At 42.3% G+C, this 17,946-nt stretch overlaps 1 protein-coding gene across 3 annotated transcripts in view; it reads right to left on the bottom strand.

Moving 5' to 3' along the window:
• The window catches only part of Lhcgr (luteinizing hormone/choriogonadotropin receptor), a 48,972-nt gene that overhangs the window by 21,686 nt on the left and 9,340 nt on the right, over nt 1-17,946 (bottom strand). For 2 of the 3 annotated variants that reach the window (XM_031356360.1, XM_031356362.1), the window contains exons 2-4: nt 6,557-6,628; nt 4,397-4,471; nt 1,808-1,882 (exon numbers count right to left, since the gene is read on the bottom strand). In XM_031356360.1, coding sequence (XP_031212220.1) covers nt 1,808-1,882; nt 4,397-4,471; nt 6,557-6,628 — 222 coding nt within the window. The remainder of the gene's footprint in view (nt 1-1,807; nt 1,883-4,396; nt 4,472-6,556; nt 6,629-17,946) is intronic. The other variant, XM_031356361.1, reaches the window with a different exon arrangement.

The raw sequence follows: 17,946 nt of genomic DNA, 5'->3' as shown, positions 1-17,946 counted from the left end.
CTTCATTATTAGAAACTTTACTTAGCTACTTTGTGGTTCAGGAAGTTTTTCCTAGTATCTCATTGAAACCATTGAACATTCCTTTTGTGGATGGAGACACTCAAGGCTCCTGCTTTTTATTTAACCTCTGAAGAAGAGAGTGGCTCAAGTGGCAGATGAAATTGAAGAATACTTCATGATAAGAATGAGACTCCATTAGAGGCATGCAGGCTCTAGACTTCTGCCAGTGGAGTTTTAAGCCCAGTAGGCTCCAGACAGCTGATAGGAGCTGCCTGGCTCATGGATGACAATGACACCCAGCAGGTTTTTCTCCATGCTCGCTCATCTCCATGTTACTGTTAATTCATATGAATGAATATGCTACAGGGATAAAGGTGCTCAGAGTCAATTCATGCCTCGTCTACACTAGGGTTAGACTGGAGCCTGGACTTGAATTGGGGAAATCCCACATTTATGGGATTAAATGCTATTTAAGAAAGTCAATTGGCTAATAAGAGGCTGTGCTGGTCAAATTTGGGTCTGTGTTATCCTTAATGCCTTCTAAAGTGGTGGATGTTTACGTGTCCAAGGTATCTTGGAGGTTGGGAAACATCTTGGGTTTACAATTATCCATAGAGAATTACACCAAAGCTAGCTACAGCTTCTGCATGGCTCTTCGGAACAAGACTGACTGTGTACATCATAACAGACAGGTGTCCCTTCCCTCTGCATGGCTCCTCTGAGGAAGACTGGCTGTGTATGTCATCACAGACAGGCCCCTTCCTCATCCTCTGCTTTCTTTTTTTCTTTTTGTTTAGATGGTGGAAGTGGTACTCCCCTGGGGCCTCCTTAAACTTAGTTTATCACTAAGTAGAGAGAAGGGTGTCTTTGTTAGGAGGGTGTAAACTTTTATGTGTGGTAGGGATGACTTGTTATGGGGGAAGATCCATCACCTACACAGCAAAGACTGTAGTAAGTTGTAGGAATCTTGTATTGCTGGTAGGGCTGGTTGCTGTTGGACTATGATGGGACTCAATTTGTCATGCTTCCCAGTAGCCTTGGTAGGACTTAATGGGAAACAGAAAATAAAGATTGAGTCTGTGTAGTACAGTACCTACCTCAGGTACTACTTAGAAAGTTTTCCTTGATGAGTGAATGAACTAATGAGATGAAAGATAGGAGACTCTCTTGTGCAGTGGGGGAAACCAAATCAGAATCGCTTCCTCCAGCTTTGCTTGCTACCACTTACCTTAGAAGTTCTCCTTCATCTTTTATGATGTTTTGTGAATCCCCCATTCCCATTTCCAATTGTGAAACCCACTGCAAAGGGCAGTGCTCTCCTCTGGTGTGTGGGGCAGAGGGAATGTGGGGAGGCCCTTACACGTGTATAAAAAAAAAAACCCAGAATAGTAAAAACAAGAAATACTGATTAAATTTAAACCAGAAGGTTAACAAGGAGAGACAGGCAAACACAATGTTGACTACTGGTCAAAAAACCCTTTTCAGGGTGCTGCAGAGATGGCTCAGTGTTGAGTAGTTAAGAGTGCTTGCCGCTCTTCCAGGTGACCAGAGTTCAGTTCCACACAGCAGCTCACAACTGCCTGTAACTTGAGCTCCAGAGCATCCTATGTCCTCAGCTGTCCATTGTGGGCACCCCATTCATGTACAAACCTACACTCAGACTCACATATATACACATAATAAAAAAGTTGAAACAAAAATCTTAAAAACAAAGCCCCCCCAAACATTTTTCAACATTTTGAACATGTTCGATTTCATAATACCCATCTTCCCCTCCACAGATGTTTATAAAGGAACATTTTCTCACAGGTATTTCAACCGAGGGAGGTTTGTAAAAGCACCAGGTTCAATGTATAGCAGGTTTTTGGTGTTCTGGATCAGTCTGTGAAGAGAGAAGGGGGAATGAGCAGTGGTTTAATAGATGTCTGGATACACAGCACTGGTCACCAGGCACTCTTGACTAAAATCCTACCCATGCTATCAACTACTTTTAATACCTAACACAAGTTCCCGGAATGCAGGGGTATTCTGAGGATCCTGCCAGCTGTTTCCAAGAAGCGGTGCCTTCCCTTCCAAAATGACAGGTGTAGGCATCTTAGCTGGGAGTTTATCTGTGCATATCTCTACTTCTGCTCCTCCACACCAGATAACACCAAGGTCCAGGGTTCCTGGCCAAGTAGAACTTGCCCACTATGGAGCCTGCACACTGGTCAGGATAGGAGGTGATGTTCCCAGGAGAATGAACAAATAAATATGGCTCTTGGAGGCAAATCAGGTTTGTTCATACTGAAAGCACACTAAGAAGTTGTCCAGACAGGCAGACATCCAGAGTAGCACAGGACAGATGCCTTGGGATTTAGATTGCTGGAATCTTATGCTCATTCTATAGATAATTTTCTATGTAAGATCCCTATCCTCCTAACTTCCTTGAGCTAGTGTGCCATTCTTTGCTGCTGCTGCTAACCTCTCCCATTACTCTTCCAACCCTCTACTGGTTTATTTTCTCTCCTTTCTGGTTTCCTTTACAAGAATCCATCAGTAAGGCAGGTTCTAGGGAATAAATGTGACTGGTTTACACTAAAGTCTGCCAGTGTTGATGGTGGAAGTTGAATGACTTATCATTTAGCTGAGGAGTAACAGAACTTGAATGGGATCTAGTTTTTCTGATTCCAAGCATAACACTCATACTATAGTGACTATTGGCACTTGGAACATGGACATAAGTTTGGAGTCTTTAGAAGTGAGTTATTCTGCGGTAGTGATCTTCTAATAACTGAATCAAGCAATCATCAGTCAGACAAGCGAGGGGTAGAGACTCTTCCCTTGTAAAGATCGTTTGAGGACTAACCACTGAACATGTGTAACTTATACAGTCACACATTCTATCAACATTTATTGTCTATTCATATCAAGCACTGCCCTAGCTATGCAAGATACCACTGGGGACGAAGCACACAGACCGCATGAGGTTTCAGTGCAAACCTCAGGGCCTCCTCTAAAAGCTCACAAACATTCCCATGAGACGGCTTTTGTTTTCTTTCAGTTGATGTCTTGCTTTGTTTATCACTGCTGTCCTGATGATGCTTCAGCATTATCTGGGAAGCCTGTTAATGTTGCAGAAATTAAGTGTGGGATTGCAGAGTCATCTTCTAAAGAGTAAACCCTAGGTATAATGCACAGTAAGTCCAGACAATTTCTTTGAAATTTAACTACCCATTGTTGGGCTATTTCTGTAATTGTTTGGTGAATTACTCTCAATTCTATGGCTACACTGTCATGTCCTGGTGGATATTTGTATTTCAGCTCCTCTGTGTTCCAGCAGCTTTTAGGCCAAGACGTGCAGTAGAGCAGGTACTCCTGTGCTTATTAATTAATCAGTCTGCATCAGTCTGCTTAGATAGTTACTCACTGGACCATTGATAGAGTCCTTCTAGTGTAATGGAAAACACACAAGCTTTAGAGAAAAATGGAGTTGGTGGTTGATCCCAGCCCAGCCAGTGTCTAAAGTATCCGCAGACTCTCCCAGCTTCCATCCTGTTCTCTGGACAAGATAGTAATTGTCTGACTATGCTGGGCAGCCATGAGAGCAGAGATATGCCAAACACAAGAGAGAACAAGTATTAGATGTACATCCCTACCCTTCCTTTTGACTTGCCTACAGGGGAATCTGAGGGTCTTACAGGAAGCCCTGGTGGGAGTCCTCTGTGGTGGCATAAGAAGCCTGGTTTGTAAGTCATGTGACCTAGTGTCTAGTCCAGCTCTAATACTAACCTGCTGTATGATATCAGGCAAATGAGTTTTTGACATAGGTTCAACACTTGGAAGCTGAATTGAGCTTCTCATCTCTCATCTCATTTTGAGTTGGGCATGTCTGTGTATGATCATTTGGAAACATGTACTTTTAAGACTAAATCTAACAATAATAACACTAATAAAGCCCAATGAGCCAAATGTTCACGGGCCTAACCATGGCTTGTCATGGTAACTATTAACATAGCACTTACTTGAAAGAATGACTGGGCCTGAACAGCCCCTGTTGAGCCAACTCAAGATCTCTAAGCTCCTTTCAAACTTCCCACCTACTCCAAGTATTCTATATGCCTCCCCCAACCCCCATGAGGCAAGAGCTACTTGGCAGGACTTCACAATGTCAATTTTAATTTCCAGCATTGTGTTGTTGATGTTTCAGAGTTTATATAGCTCCTAGGGAGAAGCAGTTGTCACCATGGCAACTTTTAGGCCACTGCAGTGAGAGAGATTAGTGCCTGCCCAGACCTAGTAATTGTTGCAGTCTTTGCCTCTTGGATTCCTAGCATTGGATGCTTGAACACAAATACCAAGTGGACTCCCAGCAGCCAGGGTAATAGTGTGCAGCTATCTCTTAGCTGATGCTTACATTTCAGACAAATTGAGGAGGTTGTCAAAGGCATTAGCTTCTATCCTTTCCAGGGAATCACTCTGAGAGATTTCACTAGGGAAGATGAAAAAAAAAATACACATGAGAGACACGAATATGTCCTTGTGACAATGATCTGTGTATGTGTGTGTGTGTGTGTGTGTCTCTTCTGTGTCCTCTGAGAAGGAACAAGAATGTAGAATTTGTTCCTACATCATTAAAGGCTAACATTTCCCTATAGGAGTATCAATGGATATCTACAACTCCAGTGCAATTAAAATATGAGTTTTGGTCACTCCCATTTATACAAAAGTCTGTTCTCTTGTTTGTCTAACTCATACATTGTTAGAAGTGCATAGGACCTCTAAATAAAGGTCTGGTCAGGTTTCCTTGCTCGACAGCTCCGGAAAGCAATATGCTAATTACATGATGGTGCCAGGTACAGTTGAGATCTCTAAGGCACCCATGCATCACTTCAGTGAGGCTTTAATTTGGATTGAATTAGCTGTTTCATAATTCAACTCATGATTTCTCAAAGCCCATTTCTGAGCGTCTTTCAAGGTAGTTATAGCATGGATGGTGGAATCATGTTATGGATTCTGAGCATCTTTTCCCTCTAGTGTCTCAGTCTGTAAACAAATTCACAACTAGGAATCCCCTCTCTCCTCATCTGAGTCCCTGGTGGTGGCTTCATATTGCCTGGTGCATAGCTACAGATTGAGTGAATAAGGGGGCAAGTGGACTACTTGTTAAACTTATTTCTTAAGAAAGGCACAAAAGTAAGTGAATCAGTTTTGCAATAGATCAAAACCAGGCATGTGGTAATGTCAAAATTCCCACGAAAGCTGCCATTTGCTAGCAGGTAAGAAAAGAGTCTTCAATCCACAAGTGTAGGTTTGTACATTCCTAAGGTTAATGCTCACAGAAGGCTTCGGATTCCAAGAGAGCTTTAGCTCACAGAAAGGCAGCGCCTAAGGCAACAGCATTGTAATGGATGGCTCCTGGGCTGTTCTGTCTCATCCATAGCTGATAGTTTGCTTATTTAACTATGCCTGCTTTTCGTAGGAGGTCTCAATGCATTAAAAGTGACGAACACTCAACATCGAAACTTCAAAGCAGAAGAGTTCACACACAAATCCACAGTGAGTTTCCTGTAACCACTCTGATATTGAGGACTTTTTAAAGACTTACTTTAGGTGTTGTGTGTATTTCTCTCTGTGTATGTGAATATGTGTGAAGATACCCTCAGCGGCCAGAAGATGGCATTGGACTCCCTGGAGCTGGAGTTACAGGCAGCCACAGAACGTGCGTGCTGGGAACTGAACTCTACAGCCAGAGCAGGAAGTACTCTTGATAATGGTAATATTTTTAATGTAATCATTGCTTGCTAATACCTTAAGGAACAGCAGAGGTTCCCTACAGAGCCAAGGTGGTCAGTACAGTCTTTCTAAGGGCATGTGAATCTGCTTGAATTGTTTAGTGATGGCTGGTGGGGAGGAACCAGCCAGCAGCTGAGCCAGTTTGGCTCAGGCTAATGTTAATGGGGATGATACAGCACTCTCTTTCCTAGAGAGGCTTCTATCTGAGTATGAGGTCTTATGAGGTTCTAGAAGCTGAGACCCAGGAAAAAGAGGCCCTCAGAGGAATAGGAGATCATACTGCATCACTGGGCCACTTCACACTTTTGGTTCATGCTTCTTATCAGCACAGCTAGAAATACTGTGCTTTTATCCTACACTTATTCTATTTTAGATATTATTATCTTATGAAGCACAATAAACTTCTAAGATGTTTTCATCAATGTGGGAATTATCAAAAAAGAGTGGCATTAGGGAATAGCTGCTGTAGCAGAGGGGACTTTTATGATTGAAATCTATCTTTTTTCTACTTAAAAAGAATATTATCACTTATCAAAATGCATTCAATTCTTTGAAGCGAGGTTAATTATCTGGATTTTAATGACTCTTGAAAATCATACCATTTCTTCAAAGGCTGCTAGATATTGTTTTTATTATAAAGATAAAAATAGTTGGGTTTCCTAAACACAGTTTCTCTCCTAGAAAAATTGTCCTCTTGCAACTACATTTTCTCTTAGAAAAAAATTCATTGTTTCAATTATAAATGGTTTTTGATATGCCATTTACTTTTGATCTTACTTACATTTTTATGACCTCATTAAGTCCCCTGAAAGCTTGTGATGGGATTACTTTTACAGGGAGGTAGGTGAGAGATCTGGAAAAGAAAAAAGGTAAAAACTTAAGGGTTAGGACTGGCTATTTTCCAGGTTCATGAATAGTGGTGTGTGCGTGTGCGCGTGCGCGCGCGCGCGAGTGTGTGTGTGTGTATGTGTGTGTGTGTGTGTATGTGTGTATGTGTGTGTGTGTGTGTGTGTGTGTGTGGTGTGTATATGTATGTCTGTAGTGTGTATATGGTATATGTATGTATGTGTAGTATGTATATATGTGTGTGTATTGTGTGTGTGGTGTGTGTGTGTTTGGTGTGTATGTAGTATATGCATGTAGTATGTGTATGTAGTATGTATAGTATGTATGTGTGTGCAGTGTGTATATAGCGTATGTGTAGTACAGGTATGTGCAGTATATGCATGTAGTGTGTATTGTGTATGTATTATGCATGTGTGTGTAGTGTATATGTGTGTAGTATGTGTGTATGGTGTGTAAGTGTTTATGGTGTGTGTGTATGTACTGTGTATGTGTTTGTAGTGTATATATGTGTAGTATGTGTGTATAGCATATGTGTAGTGTATGTGTAGTGTGTATGTGTGTTTTATAATATGTTTGGTATGTGTGCATAGTATGTGTGTATAGTATGTATATGCGTGTGGTGTGTATGTGTGTGTATTGTGTGTGCAGTATATGTATGGTGTGTGAGTGTAGTATAGGTATGCAGTGTGTGCATGTAGTATATATTGTGTGCATAGCTTGTATGTGTGTGTAGTGTGTGTATATAGTGTATGTGTAGTGTGTATGTGTGTGTACAGTGTGTGTTTGTGTGCAGTTGCCACTATATGATTAATAACTGAATTCTGGTTTAATAGTTTATCAGTAGGAGATTATGCCAGATATTGTTCTTTTTTAATTAATTAACTTATTTATTCACTTTACATCCTGATTGCTGCTCCCCAGTCTTCCCCCTTATACAGCCCCTAACCCTCCCTCCCTCCCCTTCTCCTCTGAGAGGTTGGAAGCCCCTCTCTGGGTATGCCCCCACCCCAGCACATCAAATCTCTGCAGGGCTAGGCACATTCTCTCCCACTGAGGTCAGATAAGGCAGCCTTGTTAGGTAATCATAGTCTAAAGATAGGCAACAGCTTTAAGGATGGATAGCTCCTGCTCCATTTGTTGGGGACTCACATAAACACTGAGCTGTACATCTGCTACATGTGTCCAGGGGGCCTAGGGCCAGCTAGGCTATACTCTTTGGTTGCTGGTTCAGTCTCTGAGATCCCCAAGGGTGCAGGTGAGTTGACTCTGTTGGTCTTTCTCTGGAGTTCCTATGTCCTTCAGGGCCCTCAATTCTCTCCCCTACTCTGTTTCAGTTTCTTCCTTAGTATAACTGGAATAGCAATTCTTATCTTGTTGAGAGATGTCACTGAGATAGGGCAGGACACCAAGTAAGTGGTTACCAACAGTTCTGAAGTGATCTTGGCTCGGCTTTGAAAATGGACAAGAAGCTATTTGAAATTGTGAGGAAACAAGTTGGCAAATGACAGAAAACATGTGCGTAGAGAAAGAACGTTGCAGTGAGAATGCTTCCATGTCACGGAGATGATCCTCCCACAGGCAGCTGATTCCGGTTTCTGAACCTAGTCACGTTCCTCCTATGGTTAATTCATGGGCATCTAATACCATTTCAGGGAGTATTTTTGAGATGTTTTCCTTCAGACACTCAAACCCACCACCTAAGTATTCTTTCAGTTGTCCCAAAAGCTGTGCAGGACTTAAGAATTGAGAAAAGAGTAACAGTCAGCCATAGGAAAACCAGTGCCAAGTGGTGTGTGAGCATCGAGATAAATAGGACGTGCTTGTTCAAGGAAAGGATCAACACTCAACATTTGTTGAGTACTCACAATGGCTCAAGACTTCTGAGTCCAAGGCTCTGAAGGAAGTTAATCAATCAGGACATTTCCTGTGTCTTAGGTTAGGGTTTACTGCTGTGAACAGACACCATGACCAAGAAAACTCTTATAAGGACAACATTTAATTGGGGCTGGCTTACAGGTCCAGAGGTTCAGTCCATTATCATCAAGGTGAGAACATGGCAGCATCCAGGCAGGCATGGTACAGGAGGAGCTGAGAGTTCTACATCTTCATCTGAAGGCTGCTAGCAGAATACTGACTTCCAGGCAGCTTGAATGAGGGTCTTAAAGCCCACCCCCACAGTGACACACCTACTCCAAAAGGCCACACCTACTAATAGTGCCACTATAGGCCAAGCATATACAAACCATCACATCCAGTGAACACAGTCATGTAAGAAGTAGCCTGGTTGCTCATGGGTCTGTATAGAAGGAATTGCCTTCGCCACCAGGAAAGTGCACCGTCTGTCTCAGAGCAGACTTCAGTCAGCAGGTAACAGAGGGGACTTGTTGACTAGGTTCTATTCTTGAGGACAGTCCTCCCAAGCACCTCTCTCCAACATTCCTTAATCAGAGCTCTCAGAAACACAGAGGGCAGTGCAGGGAGAATGCTTCTTGTGGTGGTGTGTTTGCTTCCTATATTTCTCCTGGAATCATGTCCGCTTGGCTTACTGATTAAAAACACAGTTTTATTGCTCTCTGCACTGCCATGCCAATAAATTTCCGAAAGAGAAAGCTGTATTCTACTGTACCCCATGCAACATCAATAAAACTGACAGCCAAATTCCAATTCCAGAATCTTTATTGCTGCGGATAATGTAGCACAGAACATGTTTTGGAGAGTGTTTCCATAAAAGCTTCAGCTGAACCCTTCAGAGCTGTTTATTCATGCAAATGGAGCTCCCAGCCAAAGCCTCTGGGCAGACAGCCTCCTCTTCCAAATGGGCGCATGCTGGGGTTCCCTCAGGAGCAGTTTGGTTTAGTTTTGACCAGGGAGGTTGCCTGAGCTCTTGATTGATGTCAGGCTGAGGGCTGAGGAGCAAAGGTTGGACTGAAGGGAGCGGAGCTGTAAATCATGCACTGGCTGTCCCCAGTGCAAGATGAAATTTTCCAGTTGATGTGGATTCTGTAGAGCAAGAGAAGCAGGTGAGAGGAGATTAAAGAGTCCCTAGCATCAGAAGGACACAAGTGAATAGAAGGTGGCTTTGTGGATGTGACTAGGTCAAGAGAGAGGCCTGGGCCCAGAGGATAAAGAGAGAAGTGAAGCAAGGAGGTGCCTGGAGCTTTCACAACAGATGTGTCCCTATGAAGCAGCATGGAGAACACGGTCCTGCGGCTCCAAAAGAGATTCAAAATGGTTTCCCACTGCCACATATTTCATTCCAAGATGCCATGTCTTCTTTTCTGATTTGTCTTCAAGTGACAGAAGTTTCTTTGCACTCAAGTGTCTGTTTATCATCTCTGAAAGCAACCTGTCTTAGTCAGGGTTTCTTTTCCTGCACAAACATCATGACCAAGAAGCAAGTTGGGGAGGAAAGGGTTTATTCAGCTTACACTTCCACAGTGCTGTTTATCACAAAAGAAGTCAGGACTGTAACTCAAGCAGGTCAGGAAGCAGGAGCTGATGCAGAGGCCATAGAGTGATGTTCCTTACTGGCTTGCTTCCCCTGGCTTGCTCAGCCATATATATATATGTGTATACACATATATATATATGGCTATATATACATATATATATATGTATATACACACACACACATATATACATGTATATGTATATATATATACATATATATATATTGACCTATAGTTTTAAGAGGCATTGTGACATTTTCCTCCAGGTATGAAATGTGTAATGGGCAGATGGAGTAATCCACCACCTCAGGCAGGCATCATTTCTTTGTGTTGGAAATTGGGAAACATCCAAAATCTTCTCTCTTTGCTATTTTGAAGCAGTCAATCAATTGTTTCCATAGTTAACCTACTGTGGTGTAGGAGGGTGGAATTCTTCGTCCCCAGCTGTGATTTGTTAGCACCCATTTGGAAGCCTCCTTTGAGGGTGCTACCTTCCTGAGAGATGCCTCTGTTGGAGTTATTTCTCCCTCCTGGCTGGTATTTGGGCATCCTCCCTTTGCTGGTGCTCTCTTCCTGATGGATACTGTTGTTGGAGTTATTCCTCCCACCTGGCTGGGATTTGTTAAAAGCCATTTGAAAGGCTTTTTGATAGATGCCTCAATTATTCATTCCATGGTGCCAGGAATTTTTAGCAATGGGAACAATTTTCCAAACAAGCCTACTCTCATAAACACTGAGCACATGAGCACACCTTAGTGTTATTATCAATGCTGAATAAAGAAATGCAGAAGCCATAGAAGGGGACTTAAAAATTAACTGAAATCAGAGGCTTGTGTGGTCAATGACCATGCTACCGCGATGAAGAAATATGCTCGATTAAGTCCTTGTACTCGAGGAGTAAAAGAAGAAAAAATTGTTTCCATTCTTTTCCTTTCCATTCATTTGTGTTTTGAAGTTAGACATACTTTCATCCCAAAAGAACCCCTGTAGAAAAGTTAATATAGTGCAGATATTTGGGAGAAAGGGGACAAGAGTCCAGTATGAGGATAGGATGGCAGCTTCTAAGGGCAGCATCCAGAAAGGAATGGATGCCATGCACATAACAGAGAAGGCAAAGGACGAGCACTTCTTGTTCTGTCAAAAGCAAGTGGTTGACAGCCTAACTATATATCTGTCCCTAGGGGAGAGGGACACAGGGAAAAAGAATGCCAGCAGCAAATGGGGTCTTATTCCTAGATGGCTTCAGGGGCTACCAGACAGCTGCCATGATAAAGAAGCAAAGCAGGAACCATCAGGGTGTAGTGGACTTAGTAAAAACAGACCTTTTAGACATGCAAAAATAGCATAGTCAAATCACCACTACTTCAAGGCTGCCCCTGATAATCAGAACCCAATGACATTACTCACTCCCTCAACTAGACACAGCCCTAGACCTCCATGATGCCCACTGTACAGTATATAAGCAGAGACTAAGAGCAGATGTGTTCTGCACATCTGGCGAGATATCGCCTTGACTTCTCCTATGGCTGGAGAGTCTCCTTCAGGATCCTGGTGAGAGACTGCTCTTAGAGACTTGTCCTGGTCTTTGTTGTGGATAGCCCTGGTTCTGTTTGTATACTGATGCCAATTCAGCTTCTCCAAGAGGGGCTACCTGGGATTAGGAGTGAATCAGGTACTCAGAACTTCATGTGACGCTTCTAAGGAATAAAGAAACCAATCACTGGGCAGGTTGGAGGGACTTCTGATTAAGGAGGAAGAGAAGAAGCAGGAGAGAGAGATGGGCTTTTTTAGATGGGGAGAGTGGAAGGACAAGATATAGCTACAAATGGCCCTCAGTTTAGAAGGAGAATCCACAAGGATTCGACACTGGAGGATTTATATTTAATATGGCTTACAAGATTAGGATTTTAGTTGTTGCACCCAGTGATCGAATTACCTGTTGATCCTGAACTAAGTTTGTGGAGTGTTTTCCTTCACACGGCAACTCAACTGGGTTCTAGAGAGAAAGGTACAGCTGCAAAGTGTGGGTTTGCAAGAAGTGCACCCCGAAAGGCTGTGGGAGTTTGGAAGAGTAGGCTGCTGTGGTAGTGATCTGCCAGTGGGAACTTAGGGAGTTGGCACTGCTGGTGTAGCATGGATTGCTTTTTTAAAATTCCTGCTACAGACCTTCAGCTAAGATACATCCTTGGGGAGATAGGCTTAGGGTTGTAGTTAGGAATTTAAGTGTAAACCTTATGTGATGCCTGTCAGCATAATAGAGCATACTGACGATGTGTATGTACCTTCTTGCTCATGACACAGGAATATTTGGCCCATGAGAGTTCACCGTGCAGCATGGAGTGTTCTTTGAGTGGATGGCTGAGTCACCATGAACTGTTGCTCAGATTTCACATTTCAACCTTATAGATTGTGACTTTTTGGATTTTTTTAAATGAATCAATGATGCAGCTCAGGTGACACCTGGATTGTGACAGAACCCTACTTGCCTGTGCCTATACAGCTTATGGAGGTGCTTGGCTGTGATGACAAAGGCTGTCTGAGCTGATCAGCTCTGGGAACTTTTCTGCTTTTTAAATGCAGTCTGTGGGTTCCAAGCCACATGTGGGCTACAGCTAAAGCTGAAGAAGTGGTCTCAACTCCTCAGGGTTGGAAATGAAGTCATTCATAGTCCAAGGATCCTATAAATGGCCACGTGTCCTGGTTAGTTTTACTGTCAACTTGAGTCATCTGGAGATTAAGAGCCACAGCTGAAGATCTACCTCTATCATATGAGTCTGTAGCCATGTCTGGGAGAGACTGTCTTGGTGAATGATGGATGCGGGAGGGCCCAGCCTACTGTGGGCTTCACCACCCCTAGGAAGAGAGTCCTTCACTGTGTAAGGGAGCCAGAGAGGGGGCAAGCAAACAGTGTTCCTTCATGGTTTCTGTTCCAGGTTCCTTCCTGTACTTCCTTCAGTGAGGGACTGCTACCTGAAAGTGTAAGCTGAAATAAAACTTTCCCACCTCAAGTTGTTTTTTGAGAATGAAACTAGACCATTGGGATTCCAGTAAAGCCATGGGCAGGTTTGAAGTGGGGTACAACCATCTCTGGATGCAGGGTTGCCCCCTAGTGCCCACTTCCATGCCACTTTGGAACTGGTTTTACCCAATTTCCTTATCCTGGAGTCTGCTTATTAATCTCAGACCCCATCTACTCCTGTAATCCCAAACACCAGATCCCCATTCCTGAGGAAACACTGCTGCCCCAGGATAGTTCTTAGCTTTGGGTAGAATTAACTCAGTAGATCATGCTGTTGAGTTCTAGTTGTCAAAGTAGGCCTCTAGGCACAGATGGGGTACCCTGTATTGAGCTGTATTCTGCTGTGGAGTTAGTACTTTGAGTTAATGTTCTGGTGGACTGCCAAAATTATCCTGTAAGACACAGGCTTATTCTCTATCTGCCACATCCGTGGAATGGTGTTCCAGGGCATATACTGACATCCTAACATTGTACCTCATTCTTGTGAGTTGTAGAGGAAGGTACCACCCCTTTCCTATGGTGGGCATTCCAGAAGGACCATCCTACACCCAGAGCTCATGCTGTGCACTTTTTAAAAATCTGGCCTACTAACTGTACCCTGTTTTCACCTAGCCTCAATCGCTTAGCTCTGAGTGTACCATGTGGCAGAATTAAGCAACTGAAAATTCTTGTCATTCAGATAAAACCAGTTCCCTTGAAGAAAAGAAGGTGGCTTATTGTGCCTTCCCCTGTCAATCTGATGTCTCTGGCCTCAGAGAGGATACTTAGGTTCCTTCTGTTTTGTTTTGAGTTCAATAGCATAGACAGTCTTGGAAGGAACTAGTTTGTCCAGTTCACCAGCTTGCTAGTCAACTCTCAAAATAAGGGTAGTTTGGAGAGCTTTGGGGGGGCTCCAGTGCCCTGCCTTTAAGGAAAGAGATAGATTTAGAAATTCTTGGTTAAGAAAACCTATCAATTGAGATACGTTTGAATTATCAAAAGGTCTTTGTTCTATAGACGGATTCCCTGCATGGTTCCTTTAAATAGCAAACTCTCTAGGTGAATGAAAAAATAGACTTCAATTGACAGTTTTTTAAAAAGACAGGTTCTGGTTGCATAAAGCAAATGATAGCTGTAGGGTTCTCACCTCCCTGAGGTTTCTCACAGTGCAGGCTGCTTCTCCAGGCAGCCCCCACATTCTGAGAGTCCTAGGCAGAGCTATGCCAGAAGGGGAGGCAGGCTTGAGGAGAAATCCAACATTCATCTGAAGTCCCCAAAGCCTGGGTAGAGTTTTTGGTCATCTTTTGAGAGCTCTAACTGCTCCTTCTGCCCAGTGTGGATCAGGAGTGAGATGATTTTATTATCCACCTTCTAAGTGTGTAAGAATGCCACCTATACTATTCAGTCAAGATAGCTATAACACACATATGGCTAGAGCCGCAGTTTGAATTTTAAAAGGGAGAGCTCAGAGGTCAAAGCTTTTGATTTTTTAAAAAACTTTTTGTACATAAACTTGTTGAAAGGTGGACATGTATATTTAAATTCAAAGAACACTAATGCTCCCCTTCTGTTTATTAAATAAGGTTTCATTCTATGTTTAACAGACTCAGACCTCCTTGCTCTTTTTGGACCATCTCAGTAATTACAACAAAGCTTGCTTTCGTTTACAATGACATGGAAATAGTTTTTCTCCATTTAAATGACTTACATGTTTAATCTTTCTAAGGGATGGCACTATTAGAGTGACATCATCACCGGGGATAGCTTCATTGTGGTCTCTAGGCTTTAGATTTTACCTGGAGCCAGGTGAGGCTTGCACACTAACTCAATATGAGGTATCAGTGGAGCATCTGCTGGTTAAGCTTTACATCAGGAAACCTTGGAGTGCTCCTGTGAATGATGGCCACGTGATTACTTCAGTGATCTGATGACTGCCAGAAACTTTTGCTGAATTAGGTATGTGAGCCAGAGTGAGGGCCTCCTTACAGGTTATTTGTCTCAAATTCTTATACACAGGGGGAGACTCATGCTAGAAAAAGCACAGTGACTTCCTGAAGCACACGGTAACTCAAGAACAGACCTCAATTCTGGTCACCACATCTTTGGTTAGTGCAGTACTCTCCAAGAATCAAATCTCACAACCATACTGTCTTTTGCTTTTCTTGTGAAAAATCTCACCATCTGAATAATAGCCCTTGGTGTTTGTGAGGGCACATTCACAGTCTTTAATCTGAAGGTGCGGCTGAAATCCTATTCTTCCTTGAAACCTTAGAGCCCATGGGAGTAGTTTTCTCTCCTTTCTTTGTCCAGTTCTGGGCCAAGTGATTTCACTGCTTCTACAAACACATTGCCCCTTCCATCACTGAACACTTAGTTTCTGCTGGCTTCTGTTCTGCCTAGTCTCTTCTTCCAGCCTCTTTGTTCTCCAATCACTGATTTCACTGCTTCGACAAACACATCCTCCCTTCCATCACTGAACACTTAGTTTCTGCTGGCTTCTGTTCTGCCTAGTCTTTTCTTCCAGCCTCTTTGTTCTCCAATCACTACTCCTGGTTGTTCTTTACTCTACATTGAACATTTTGGTGTGCCCTAAAAGGCTTTTTCTCCAATGTACTTGGATTTCTTCATGCCCTGTCTATTTTTCTTCCTGACAACTCCCATTATACCACTCTAGTCTTCCAATGTCTTTTGTGATGGCCCTTGGCCAACTTAACATAAATGCCTTAAACTGACTGTACTCATGTCTTTACACTTTCTACTCCTTTCATACATAGACGTGTAACCACTGTCCTTTATGACAAACACTAGCCCATATGTCCTCAATTGGCTGGAAATGTGCATGAATTGTAATGGTTTGCAAGTCTTAGAAACATAATAATCATTGAAGACTTGGAAGAAAAAAACTATAAAATATCTCAATAAGTTTTGAATTGCTTGCTAATTGTGATGGTAACATTTTATATATATTAAATTAAATAGTTTATTATAATTCATTCAGCCCTAGAAAACTTCTTACATGTGGCTATTATAAAATTTTAAATTGTGTCTATGGCTCACATCTTCCCTCTGGATAGTATCTCCTAGACAGATCTGATTATTTGTGCTTCTTGAACTTCCTCATGTGTCTCTGACATCATTCATATTGTTTCTACCACCTGCCACATCTATATTCTGCTTCACTGGCTAAATTCTACCCTTACTTGTAGGTCTCTCTCAGACTGTGCGCTCGAGAGAATGTACTTTTCCTATGTAACTGTATTTGCTTTCTCTTGTGAGCAGTGTGAGGTGCATGGGATTTGAACTGGAAACAAAGAATTCAACTTCAAATTATAGATTCATTTCAGATCAATAGAATGCACATCATGTAAAATCCATAGTTTTGGTACAAAATTTAAAAATATTAATATAGAAGGTGGGGGAAGAGATAATCTACATTAAGGATTTTGAAAGTGCCTTCTGGAAACCTAGTACTTTATAAGCTTCCTAAATATATATGTATTCATATAAGAGAATTTAACTCAAATTATCCTACATAGGAGAAATAATGTCTGTGATGGTTTGAATCAGAATGGCCTCCATAGGCTTAGTCATCATGGAGTGATTGATCATTGTTTGAAAGGATTAGAAGGATTAGTAGGTGTGGTCTTGTTGAAATAGGTGGGCCTTTTTGGAGGAAGTGCAGCATTGGGAATAAGCTTTGAGGTTTCAAAAACTCATGCATGGCCCAGTCTCTTTCTTTGTCTCTCTCTCTTTGAAGATCAGTAACACTCTCAGCTACTGCTCTAGTGCCTGCCTACATGCTGCCATGCTTTCTGTAATGATCCCACTAACCCTCTGAAACTGTAAGCAAACCCCTGACTAAATGCTTTCTTTTCAAAGAGTTGCCTTGATCATGGTCTCCCTTCATAGCAATAGAACAGTGACTAATACAATGTCTTTCCCAGAAGCTATAGTTGGTTAAATGAAAAATCCAATGCCAGGTGTGGCATACAACCCTGAAGTTGTTGGTCTGGGGTGTCATGAAGACCCCAAACCAATACAGGCTATTGTCACTGCTCTAAGTTGCCCACAAAAGACCTTATTGCTGGAGATACCATATGTTTTGGTTGTAGAACATGGGGAAATCAAGTTGGTGCTAATTGAGTTTATTTTCTTCCTGTTGGCTAGCTTTCATAGTACTGAAAGGTGTTATGGAGGCATCTAGCAGTAAAAGAGAGTCATCAACATTCTTCCTTAGCTGTAAAACTTATGAATTACAATAATGAGCAGTGTAGCAAGGTATGACGCGGGCACAATAGTGGCATGAATATTAGTGGGCAACCAACTGCTTTCTGGTTGTATTTAAGGCCCACTCCACAACAGGAAATGCATGTTTAGTTTGACTAGGACAGATGGTTGGGAATAGTACCATTAGTTCCCTAAATTGATGTAGTATCAAATGCTCTCACAAACTCCTATCTCTATGTCCATAGATTAGTGCAGCTTTTAGATCTTATTGGTAAAGTTCCTTTGTCTAATGAATGGGAGTTAATGCAAACTCATAACTTACCAAAGGGCAAAGAATAAGTGTCTGGTGTGCTCAGACAAAAATGAGACATCTGTATATGCCTCCTCAAGGCTAAGGGACCAATACAGAAGAAGGAGCAGAAATACTGTAAGTACCAAAGGTTGGGGAGGACCGTAGTGAAACAATGTCTTTGGGACATGACAAGATTGCTATATTCATGAACTCATACCAGCTGTGATGGTCTGCACAAAATCTGCACACAATCTAGCCAGCCAACATTAGACTGGAGGAGGGAGGGTCATTACACCCCATTCCTGAGGCACTATTGTCAGTTGATGGCTTCAGGAGAAGGGGAAGTCAGTTTTCTTTAG

Source organism: Mastomys coucha, unplaced genomic scaffold, assembly GCF_008632895.1.
Source record: "Mastomys coucha isolate ucsf_1 unplaced genomic scaffold, UCSF_Mcou_1 pScaffold6, whole genome shotgun sequence".
NCBI classification, from domain to species: domain Eukaryota; kingdom Metazoa; phylum Chordata; class Mammalia; order Rodentia; family Muridae; genus Mastomys; species Mastomys coucha.
The sequence above is the reverse complement of the archived record's forward strand: the minus strand, read 5'-3'. Positions and strand labels throughout refer to the sequence as shown.